This window comes from Cygnus olor, chromosome 5 (genome assembly GCF_009769625.2).
Source record: "Cygnus olor isolate bCygOlo1 chromosome 5, bCygOlo1.pri.v2, whole genome shotgun sequence".
In the NCBI taxonomy this organism is placed as follows: Eukaryota; Metazoa; Chordata; class Aves; order Anseriformes; family Anatidae; genus Cygnus; species Cygnus olor.
The window spans coordinates 46,103,805-46,116,581 of NC_049173.1; the positions used below are offsets into that span (position 1 = coordinate 46,103,805).

At 42.7% G+C, this 12,777-nt stretch overlaps 1 protein-coding gene across 1 annotated transcript; it reads right to left on the reverse strand.

Moving 5' to 3' along the window:
• Positions 1-6,098: 6,098 nt before the first annotated feature.
• SPTSSA (serine palmitoyltransferase small subunit A) lies at positions 6,099-9,991 on the reverse strand. The gene is made up of 2 exons (XM_040559213.1): positions 9,795-9,991; positions 6,099-7,354 (listed from the first exon to the last, which is right to left on the reverse strand). Exons 1-2 carry the CDS (start codon positions 9,895-9,897, stop codon positions 7,251-7,253), a joined length of 207 nt encoding a protein of 68 aa, XP_040415147.1. The 5' UTR covers positions 9,898-9,991; the 3' UTR covers positions 6,099-7,250.
• Between the last annotated feature and the right edge of the window lie 2,786 nt (positions 9,992-12,777).

The window sequence follows — 12,777 nt, forward strand, 5'->3', positions numbered from 1 at the left end:
AACTATTTCCAAGGAAATGCAGAGCGTTGCACAAATCCTTCTGCAGTGCACTTTTGTATCTCAGCATTAGGTGCCATCACATTGCAGGCATAACCTGCAGCTGCGTCCCGGCCTGGGAAGCCTCACTTCCACAGAAACTGTCTCCTATTCCCTGAGTATAGATAGCTTCTTCATTTTTCAGTGGAGACCACCTTTCCATTTGATTATACACCACGAATTCAGCAGACCCTACGGAACCTACTTCTATGATCTATGACAGACTGTGCATGTTATACTCTGTCAGTTTGATTTGAGCACTACATTTTTGTCTAGCCTACTGAAATAACTCTGTGACACAGGAGGTGTGTTGAAGATTTTTCTTTTTTTTTTTTGAACAAGATTAATAAACAAGAAAGATTTTCATAGTCATCCACTAAGCTAACCCTGAGTTTGGAAACTATCTGATAATTCTGATTGAAATTCAGCAAGTGTTACCAAAGCATATAATTTTCTCTATTCCTGGGATGCAATACTCTGGGATTTTTCTCCAAAATGTTAATTTTGAGTCAGTAATATAATATAAGCAGAAGAACAAGATGTCATAAATCTGGTATCTGTAACTAGACATCCAAAGACACACTTGGTCTGAATTTGACTAACTCCTCAGATGATCAGACATCACAATCCCATACTGCCAGAAAGAATATTACGCAAAGACATCTTCCAGAATTTCATAATGTTACTGGTGTGTATTAAGCAGCAACATTCAAAACCATATTCTGAGGCATCCATTTCTTGCTTTTTGAAATATATGAATCAAGAACAACTTGAATTAAAAACAATCCAAATGGAAAAGAGAACAACAATTAACTATACAGAAGCAGAAGAGGAACACAAAGATTGCCTGGAGAATTTTTGGTTTAAATTCCTATGTGACCATGAATACTTAGATTTTCTACCTAAATAGACCCAAGAAATATAAGCAAACAAATTTCACACCAAAGACAAATAAGATCAGTCATCACCAAAACAATTCCCTTCCCCAAAAAAAATTTTTCTGAGGGCTGTGCAGAATGCCATCTTCTCATCTTGAAACATGGGCCTCAGATACAGTGCCCACCTCACATTGCTGGGAGCACAAAATGCAAGCTATGCCCCAAGACAATTCCACCTGCAGATGAGAGTGGAAATTAAAAAGAAAAAAAAAGCATCAGACTTGATATTGTAACTATATGAGTATTAGTGATGTGTTGATTATGTTAGGTCCAATTATCAAAGATAACTTAGAGCAGGGGGCTCGTACTTCAGCTTAATATCCAAGCTTAGTAAAGATTCACATCCAGGAACTGTTGGTGCTATTCGAAAAGCAACCATCTACAACTAGAAATCAAATTTTAGGCGTCTTCCTCAAACATTATCTAGACAACCTCTTCAACAGGATTAAATGAAAGAAATACTATGATTAATTTCTTTGTGGGAAGATAGTAGTAGGTTGTTCTTTAACCATATGTTTAATTTCCAAAGCTCAAGCAATAAGGATTAGATGCACCACCTACTAAACTAGACACCATTAAAACATTTTCGACCTAATCCAGTCTATTGCTGTGACAAGACTGATATGGTACACAATACGCACCCTCCAAGGTTAAGAAAAAGCAACAAAAGACAACCAAGTGTCTTCTGGTAACCTATGAAAGACCATTTTAGCCAGTAAGAGGCTGTGATAGATCACCATCACGATCCTGCCACCATGGAGGATGGCTGTTCTCTGCACACATTGTCTTTTCTGATACTCTTTGATTGGTTTGCAGCTGCTATGTCCTGTATTAAATTTGGCAATTATTGCTCCATGCTTACCTGTCCAGCCTAAGACAGGTGACAAGGCCGCAGGAATATGACATTTTATCAAAACACTGGTTTACATAACACGAGATTAAACTGCAAAGCCTTTAGAAAGATTGTTCAGTTTCTAATCCCAAACACCACCAATCCAAACCTTTGAATAAATAAATCACTGGGGCATCCTCCTAGTGCTAGCAGGTACCTTTATGGCGTGAAGGATCTCCAACCCACATGTGGCTACATGTCCACAGTCCAACCCCACAGTCCAAACATGCAGCTCAAGAACCAGGGTGTTATTATCACCCCTTAAACCAACTCTTCTACAACTAAAAGTTCTTACCTTGGTAACTGCTATATTTACATGAGTAATTTACTTTTTCATCCGGTAAATCTGGGGGTTTAACACCAGTATCAGCTTCAGATCGTGTCAAATTTCAACACAGCCACCTGAAAACAAGATTATGCTTTCTGTTGAGGGAAATAACTCCTACATTTTCTCCAAACACTAGAAACATCTATTCTGCAAGAGTTGAAGCTCCACAGAAACCAAAAGCCTGTAAAATAATTTTCATTCCCCGGTTCACCCTGACATTTGTCCAAAGACAAACAAAATTTTCATTTTCAGCCTCTTGTTTGATATTATTCCATCATATGTCCCTGTGATTTCACATAACGAGCCAAGTTTAGATTAGAATCACTATAATTCATTTAAAAATTCCTCCAGAATGAAGAAGGCAATTAACGGAGGGCCCTCTCTGCATAGGAAGGTGGAATAAGTCTTTAAATAAAAAGTCATTAACAGACTGCAAAATACCATGGAGCTACTTGCATCTGGAGCCACACAGCACTACAATGTAAGCAACAGCAAAATGTAAAGTACTGTTGTGGGTGTAAAACAGAGCCCCTGATATTCGAAAGGCCTCTTTCCGAAATAAAGTGTGTTGCTATGCATCCCCATTGTAAGGTCTAAATACCTGATCCGTAAACAGATGCAGCTCATGAATTGCACATGTGTACCATCTTAGCTGCTATTAAAATAAACAGTGCTACTGACAAAATGAAAAGCTAGCCAGTGCCCTCTACACCTTAAAACTGTTTTTTTGTTTGTTTTTTTGATGGTGATGGTTTGTTTTTTTGTTGTTGATGTTGTTGTGTTTGTTTTGCTTTTTTTTCTCGGGGGTTGTTGTTGTTTTTATTACAAGAACTCCACTCACAAACAAGCCAAACTGTAAAGCATGTGCTCTAGACTGGCTCAGGGAATCCACAAAGCACCACTAAGTGATTCACCAGGAAAACCACCTCAGGACAGCCTGACTTCCAGCCAAGACCGCCTCCCAGCATTTTACATTGTGTTAAGCATTCAGCGATAAGATGTTGCGTAACGTAATTCCCCATTCTGCTTCGCTGGAAGCACTTGCGGCATTTGAGAAAGACACACGCTGCCATTGCAAAAATATTGTGAAGAAATAGCTTGATATTAATGCTACTTTAGAGATTGGATCAGAGTTTGAATATCTCAGGGAGAGTGGATGGTCATCATTTCTCAGTCTTCAATCACGCTGTGACAGTTCAGACAGATGGAGGATCTTGTGCTGATGTACTGAATTTGATATACTGAATTTGGTAAGAAAAGCAGAGGTGTGTCTGCCGTGATCCCACTTTGGGATATTCCAGATCTAGCATTTCATTTGTCCCCATTACATGGAGAAGAAGCTTGATGGAGCTCTGGACTGTGATGCCAAATTTTCTCCTTTAAATCACCATTACACACACACACACACACACAAAAAAAGGAAAAAGAGCAGCTACAGCAGCTGTTGTGCTCAGTGATGACTCTGTTTAAGGTTGACCATAGCAGATCCAACAGAGAAACAATGGAAATGACACAGAAAGCTGTATGCTTTCGTCTTTAAAACAAACAAACAAAAAACAATAGTGTTTCTTGCTAAATTTTAGTGAGAAAGTCTTGCTTTGGGATTCTCAGGTGTTTTCCTTCACAAGTTACTTAAGATCCAGAAAAAAACAACAGCCTCTGTCTCCAAATTAAGTGCTACACAATAATCACACAGACATTACAACTGAGTATTGCTAGTCTGATCCCATGAACTTAGAAAAGTATCTTTGAGGAATAAATTAAAAGAAGGTATTATCTACCAGGAAGGGGATCCAATTTCCAATTCATTGATCCATTTCAGGGGAAAAACAACCTGTCATTTTAAAGATCATGATGGTTGTGGAAATTATGCATTTATTTATATATATATATATATATATATATATATATACACACACACACACACACATATATATATATATATGTACACAACAATAATCGACCCAGGACGTACATGAATGCACACACACATCCCAGACCTGCTTGTAGCTTGATTTTTTGCCACAGTTTCCTCCTGTGGTTACGGCAGCCCCCACTCCAAAGGCTTTTGATGATGTCTCTGCGGGATCCAGCCTGTGCCTGGCCAGGCCCCCCGGCGGAGCTGGCCATGGGAGCGGGTGGGCAGGGGGGTCCCAGCTGGCTGTCAGGAGCTGATGTTACCAGAGGTGCTGTGACACAGCTGGTATGCTCTTATTCCGGGTGACTCGAGCTAGACCCCAAGAGCTGTTACTAGTAGAAGACTAACATAAAGCTACTTCCAGGGCTCAGATTTTACTCTGTTCCCTGCTTAAAAGAAATACTTCCCATGATTATCTTTTCCAAGTTTATCTAAAACACCGATGGTTCGGTTATCATCCTTCTGAAACAAAAGCATAATTGACCCGCTGCCTCCAAAAGGTATTTAAGGCGTCTTCAAGATCCACCTTGCACAGAAAAAGCTTACAAGTACATAACACAAAGGACTTGATCCCCCAGCTACCACGGCAATAAAGCAGGCTGCAGAAGGAAAACAACTTGGTAGCCTTATGATTCATTTATTACTCAAATTTAACGATGAATTAAACCCCTGCCACCATCCTTACTTAAAAATAAAAAATAAAAAAATTACTCGGCTTCATAATTATCACACCTTGAACCATCACTAGGTCAGCTTTAGGAAAATCACATTGCAGATACCTCCTTCCAGAGATACAACATAAAGTATTTTATTAATGAAATTATTTCACCTTTAACAAAGTATTTGAAATCTAAAAGAACAGTCCAAGGCTTCTAGGAGATTCTTGATTTATAATTAAAAAGAGAACTGCTGAAAATGACTCCTCAAATTAGCAAATCGAATCCAAGTACAATATCGATCGGGCCCACTCCAACACAATGCAAGTGTTTAGACTCTGGTTACTCTTTTTTTCCCCACAACAAAAAGCAGACAGCTAATAAAAGTCAGTATATAAAAGCCCTTTTATAAAACCCTTTGCAATTAAAAATCACATTTAGCGTTCATAACGCTGCAGCAGGGGAGGGCTGCCCCCCACCCCCCCCACAACTACAGCCCTCTCTCAGCAGTAGGTTTGTCTCAGTCACAATGGTATCTCACAAAGAAACGTCACAGTACCAATTTAATCCACGGACAGCAGCAATTTGCGCTACTCTACTTCAAAACGAGTACGTTAACTAATCATTAGCTCCACATACATATATTTAAAATGCTATGTACAAGTCTGGATACACTTTTAAGGAAACACTGAACTGCCCATGCTTGCATAGCCAGTTTTTAATGAGCCAAGGCAGGATTACGTGCCTGCGGTCTCTGATTCGGCCTTACCCAATCAGTAACACCATCGCTCGGGCAGGGATGCTTGCGCATCCCTCTCGGCAGACACGGGATAAGTGGCAGATGGCATTTTTGTCTCCAAGACGCAAGCAAGACTTGCATTTAATAGTTTAGGTACTTTTCATATGAAATTCCACCCTTAAGCAAGGCACTAATTTAGTGGGAGACCCCTACTGACTGCAGTAAAGCTTCGGTTCACCTAAGGAGTTGAAGGCCCACTGCCTATAGCTTCAGGATGATGATGGGGTTTTCAGAGATGCACGAAGCACTTAAATGGAAAAGGGCTTTTTCGCTATCTGTGTGCTTTTCAGAAAGCTATACAAACCTAGAATACAGTATCTTTATAGAACAGTTTTGTTGTACAACTCAGGTGTAATTCTTGATTTCCAAAGAAGTTGCATAAAAGATATAAACACCTATTATTACTGGGCCATTATAATCACAATTTTTTGGTCAAGTACCAGTCTTTTGGTTTTTTTTTTTTTAGTTCGAAGAAAAGTAAGCAGTATTCAGAAACACATTAATTTCTCAATGAAAGTTTGGCATCCAAGCTCTGCTTTTAAAGTTTTATTTTTTAAACAACAACAAAAAAAGTCCTCCACTTAAGAAAGTTAGGTTGTTACCACCTTACATTTCAGAATACAAAACTGAAAAAAATCCTATTAAAAAAAAAAAGAAAGAAAAGAAAAAAGGCAGGACTTCAGCCAAGTATTCAGCTACTTATTGCTGTAGTTGTAACTCGAGTCCATTTAAAACCCTATGTTTTGGTCATTTGTAGCGAGAACACATTTGGAACACTAGCAGCAATAGAAAACCCCCTTAAAACATAGACAGGTACACCGTTGAGTGAAAATCAGCATTGAAACATAAAGCATTATGTAAAAGTACAACTTAATTGGTAGCTAGAAAAAGCGTTGATTTAAAGCACTGTCCCAAAGCTTTATGTGGGCCTATGTGAGCAAAGAAAAGTCCTTTTGTTCCCAGTATGAAAAGACCAGAACCCCAGCGCTACTCAAACATAATGAATGCAGCCTCCACTCTGCCTCAATGCTTTCTCTCTCCCACCCTCCTCCAGCAGGTGGAACACACAAGCTCAAAGTAATTGCTAATTCCAAATTCAGGTGATATGCACAAACGCACTGTTGAACAAAGTTTGGACAAGAAAACAGTACACCTGAGTTCAGTCATACAAACTAATTTTTTGTCAATAGTGTTAGACGAATATATCTATGTCTCTAATATGAATCTAGATGTATTTTCTTACAAAACGCATTGATAGAAATATCCAGGCAAATGCATACCATACAATAGCAAAAGCTTTAAGCCCCATTTAATAAGATGACTTTCTGATTAAAAATAGAAGGCAATTAAGATTTACTCAAAATTACAATTAAGAAAAGCTTTCACAGTGCAATGTTGAAACTGTCACAAAGTTAAGAAAATACTGATATCAAAGTACAATCACAATGTTAAGGTAGACAAAACTACTATACAAGGGCAGATCTTGTAAAATCAAAAGGAACGAACACAACATAGGGGACACCTCACGCCCCTGCTCTACATAGCTCATTTCCTAGTCTGCAGAATCCTCATTGTGTCTTTCTTTTTTTGACATCGGTAGAAGTCTCGTTAAAACTAAGAGATTCATTCTTCTTTGTAGACCAGATTTCAGAGCATGATTACTTCGTGAAAATACGTTCTTCATCACTGCACAATTTCAAAGTAGTGCAATATTGCCATGATGTGCTGAGGCATGAACACATAGCCCGTGTACAGTGCCATTCCAACGATGGAAACTAGCATTGAATCTGAGTGACAGTTAAGGAAGAAAGCATTTGAAACAAAGTGCATTAGAAGTCACATAAGCACAGCATTAAATCTTTCCTGTTAACTACATTACAACGTTGTATTTTTAAAATACAGGGTGTCAACTGCATTCAGCGAATACATCTGTAGAAGAAGCAACAGAAAACTGACAACCAGAACACTCGCTAGGAGTGACGAGCTGCACCATGGTAGGAGTCCTGGGGGAACTGAAAATGGGCAAAAAGCTCAACTTGTGTGTTGCTTGACAGTACTTAGAACAGAAAACCTGCAGGGGTAATGAAAAATATGAGTAATGTTGCGACAAGCACCTTTCTAGCTATTTCAGCCACAAAGCCTCAGAGGATCAGCGTGGCTTGGAGTAAAGTTGTGCATTTAAATAAACAGATACTCATTAGTACTTCACTATAGCAGATCTGTAAAACAAACCTGACATGAAGAAGTCTGCTAAACAATCTCAAGATGACCACTTTGTTAGTTGAAGTCCAAATGGGGACCTTTTATAGAGCTTCGAGAAGGCAGATGGCAGGAGGATAGCTTATAATATGTATGTACCACTAGACCTTAGTCAAGCTCTAGGATTCTCAAAGCTTTATCTACAGAAATCATGGCACCAGACTACTGAAGGATCACATCATTCAAAGTTTAAGACTTCAGAAATTCAAAAGTAGCACATTCAATTAATAACAGCCTCTTGATTTCAACCAACTACCAGCAAAGATTCAGTAAGCTTAGACAGAAACATTAGGAAGAGCTCTGAAGATTAACAAACAAGATAATGCTGGATAACAGTACTCAATTTCCACAGGTGAAATCAGAGGAGCTGCACATGCTCCTTAACTTTGAGAAATCAAGTTACCTCAGCACGTGTGTTACAAAGGCTTTGTGACTGACTTCCCTGTGATAGAGTGGAGATATTCGTTGTGCTTATTAGAGCATACTAGCTTCTGGGTGTATTTTTAGTCCCAGAAGATTGCACAACGCAAGACACTAAAATGAAGGTCAGCCCATAAATCCATGTTTCAGTACCAGCACTCGCGGTGACTCCGGAGCACGAGGAGCTGGCGGTGCACGCAGGAGGTCGGCGCACCCTTAGCTCCCAAGGCCGCGGTGTCGGTGCGGCGTCCCCACAGCACCTGGCAGGCCTGGCACAGCCACTCTGAAAGCACCCCGTCTGAGGACAGGAACAGCCTTGCTGAACTGAGATCACAAACGATACTTGGGGCACATAGGACATTTTTAAGTTAAGCAGCAATTGCTTCCCTGCAACATGAGCATTTTATAAAAATATGCGATCACACACAAATACCTTCCGTTTGCTTAAATATCTTGCCCAAGTTAAAAAGATGCATAGTTAACACAAAAGCAAAAAAATACATATTCATGACTAATCTACTCGCAAGGGAAGCAATAATGGAGGTTTTTTCAGTGACACAGACACGGCATAAACAGAGGAAGGTATTTTAGTCAGGAATGTGTTGTTTGTTTTTTTTAATTAAGAACTGCTACCTAAACAATCGTGTGCAGTAAGTCTATAAATACTAGAACAAATAAATAGTAGGTTATCTCCACTTTTACTGACTGTACGCAGGAAAAAACTAATCTCATCACACAGCTGTAACCTGGGAAAACACTTTTATGTACCAAAAGCCAATTCCTTTACAACTGACCAGGAAAAGCAGCTTTGCACTACTACTAACACCCTTCTTGCTGGGTGTAAGCGATGATAATGTTTGGGTTAATTTGTCTCTTTGCCTCTTGACATTAACTGGAGGTGGCTCGGGGTCACTCACACCAGACATCCTTTTAACCCAGGATCAAAACAGACACGTTGAAGAGAAGCACTTGCGATGCCCTAACAACACTTGAGGGGACATAATGCCCGCGCAGGAGAGCTGGTTGAAGAAGCTAACTTTTAAGTACTCTTTTAGACAGATGCCTTCACGTTAGCGTCTATCAAGCTCTTCCACTCCAAGCGAGACAAACAAATTCACCAGCTCGAGGATTAAGCACTCTTCCACTAAAACACCATGTGACGAAGCACGACCAAGACGCGAGTGAGCTCGGCGGCGTGCACACCCACTTCCCACTCGGCAAAAACACGCGCACGGAGGAATTCATGGAAGGCTCGTGCTAACCAGAAACCTCGGCGTTCCGGTTTACACGCCAGGAAAAAAAGAAACGCCAGAAAAAAAGACCAAAGCGGACCCAACTCCTGACAGCCACCTAGCCCCGGGCAGCAGGACCGGCGGCAACAGGCGGGGCAGCGGCACGACGGGGACCGCCCGGCTCCGGCGGCGCCAGCCCCCGCCCGCTCCCCGAGCCCCGCTCCCCGAGCCCCGAACCCGCTCCCCGCGGCCGCCCCGCTCCGTGCCCCAGCGCCGCCCGGCAGGCCCGGCGCCGCCGCCGCCGCCAGAAGGATACTGAAGACGGTGCGCTCCCAGGGCTCCAGCATGTAGAGCGCGGTGACCAGCAGGTACTGGTAGTACAGCCACGACATCTGCTTCCAGGCCGAGCCCAGCGCCATGGCGCGCACCGCGCTCTCCCCGCCCGCCGCTGGCTCCGCGCCGGGCCCAGGCCGAGCGGAGACGGGGGGCGGTGGCTGCCCGGGACCCGCCCTCCCGCCGCCGGCGCCGCCGCCGGGCCCAGACCCGGCCCCGCCGAGGCCCGGCCCCGCGCCCCGCCCGGGCGGCCGCTGCCCTTCGGGGCCGGGCTGCCCGAAATGGAGGCGCCGAGAAGCGGCGCCCGGCCCGGCCCGGCCCGGCCCCGCCCCGGCCGGCCGTGAGGTGGCGGCGCACAGGGGTCGCCGTCCCCGGCAGAGCAACCCAGGGGGACGTGCAGGGCTGTGCCTGACCGACCACCGGCTTTTGAGGAGAATCGAGCCTCAGCAGGATGTTGCTGCAGACGGTTTCCTCTCAGCCTGTTTCGTTTGAGTTGACACACTGGGAATTATGGAAGACCTGAAGGCTGTGCTCAACGTGATCCGCTGAAAGTGTGCTCAGAAGGCTTCAGCGTCTGTAGTTGTCAGAGAGTAAAGCCCTCCCAAAACCAGTGCCCAGATAAACGAGACCTCAAAATCTGACAATGCTGACTGTCCAGATTAATCCCACAGGAATGGAAAAAATAGAGCTGCTACAGATCAACTTTGTCCTGCAACTGTTGCTAACTTTGCACTTCTGTAAGGCTTACAGGGCCAAACACCAGAGGGTGTTACAACCCCCTGACTGCTATTTGGCTTCAGATACTGAAAAAGTCAGAGATTGGCCTGGGACTGCGTGATTAGAAAGGCCATTGACAACCTAGTTTAGAAGGCTCCAATCTAGTTTAATCTAGTTTAGTTAAACCAAAAACCTGGTAAAAAGGTATACACATGGAAATCGGGCACCGTGACTAAGCTGAGCATGAGGTGCAACCTCTAGGCACTGGGGCCAGGCCACCAGCCAAGACCTCCCTCACAGGCCAAGTGCGTGCACCATAGATGAGAAACTGATACCAACCCAGTACAACCATCCTGCTTAGTAAATCAATTTAAGTTTATGTCACTGAGTGTCGTAATTCTGTTCTTGCGGGCACCCCACCCCAACTTCACCTGTGCTGTTCGTACAATGGAAAGCAAGGAAATACAGTCACGGGAGGGTGTACGTATTAATTATTTACACAGTTGCAATTGCAACTACAGTACTAGGAGCTAACTGTGCAAAAGAAAACCACCTGGCAGACAACTGAATATTGTATCTATTTATGTGGCAGGGTCTGAAAACGGTTTTAATCTGTCCAGAATACATTTAGACACACTTTCTGTGCAGATTTATTTCAGCACAAGAAGAAATGAGAGCATTGACGCAATTAATACCCCCACACAACTGGCCACAAGAACTGTTGTCCCTTTCCAAGACAGCTGTTGCTTGTTGCAATTGTTACTGGAGGAGTCTTGTGTTGGTGCCACTGCTTGAAAAAGTAGTGGTAGTTATGAAAGCCTCCTTTCTGTATAAACACATACAAAGTTCAAGGACAAGTGGTGTTTTCAGCACAAATAAAGCACTACTCCCATTCACAGCTGCGAGCTGTAGCAATATGGGGCAAATGTATCCCAGTTCTGCCTGCTCCCATGCTTTGCAAGAGCGGGACTGCGATTTGAGTGATAGGACAAGCAAGCAGCAGCAGCAAGTACCCGATATGAGAAGAAAGGTAATGTCAAGAGGCACACCAGCTGCATGATTTCCTGCTGTCCAGGTCTCTTACACCTTTTCACTACGGTACGTACTCAGGAGGCAATTGTTAATATTTATTTAGCACCTTACAAAAAAAAAAAAAGACAATACTCCTCTGAATAGTTTCCCCTCCTTTCCCAGCTCCATTCTAGCCCTGCTTTGGAACTGCCATCATCTATCGTTCCTCCTGCTACCACTGGCACTGACACTTGAGCCCTCGAACTACATTCCCACATGCTCACGTGTCCAGCAGTTCAGGGCAAAGACCCTTAGCCTGGTGCTCCACAGCACTTTCATGCTGCATCTGGACTGTGAAGATGGCTACATCGTGGCCAGTATGCCCTACAGCACAGAGTACATCCTCTATCACAGCTGCTCCTCCACAGTTGTAAGAAGGAACAGTTCTTATGTTCAAAATTTTCCATATGTGCCTCCAGGCTTATAGCATATAGTAACAATTTATCCCACTTTAGATGGGATCATTGCTGTCAACCTGCAAGTCAGGCACTCCACTAAATCAGTCTGTCTGGAGGTAGCAAAAACGGGACAGAAATCTTATCTCGAGCAGATCCTAAGCTTCAAAACAAGCAGGGCTCAATTTTAGCTGTCGGTTGCACATGCAGAGAAGGGTATACCACACTGGCCAACAAAGTGCTCAGCAGCTACCTCAACAATTCTCTGCTTCATCAAGCTGTAGTTAAGTTTCTGTTTATTTGCAAATAGGAAGTTGGGCATCAAGGTAAAAATGCATGTGTATTCTGAGCTGCTTCCTGAGAAACAAGCAGTAATTTCAGCATTTCCATGGTCACCCTAACAAGATGGAAGCCAGCAATCTTCTGAATAAAAGCCATTTACAACATTTACTCTTCTGCCAAGCTCAAACTGTCCTGAGCTTTATACAGCTAAACTTCTGGAATGATTAAAAAAATACAAACCGATGTTGCTACGTACTAAAACTAGACTTTTACAGCTTGCAAAGAGCAGTAGGATTGCTTTTCTTTTTACTGGAAAGTACAATGTCTGTATTTTACCCAAATTTTACAAGAATTGCATGCTGCTTATTCCAGGAAGACAAAAAATTTGAAGGTTTGCATTTCCCTCCATCATCACCAGTGAGTTATTTTCTTGAAAAGTTGTGAAGAAAAAGGTGAACGCTGGTATTTGTACTAAGTTCCTTCAGTAAAACTAAAATAAAT

Coding starts and splice junctions, on each gene's coding strand:
- SPTSSA (XM_040559213.1), bottom strand. CDS start 9,897: ATGGCGCTGGGCTCGGCCTGGAAGCAGATGTCGTGGCTGTACTACCAG. Junction 7,355..9,794: donor CTGGGAGCGCACCGTCTTCA/GTATCCTTCTGG, acceptor ACTGTCACTCAG/ATTCAATGCTAGTTTCCATC.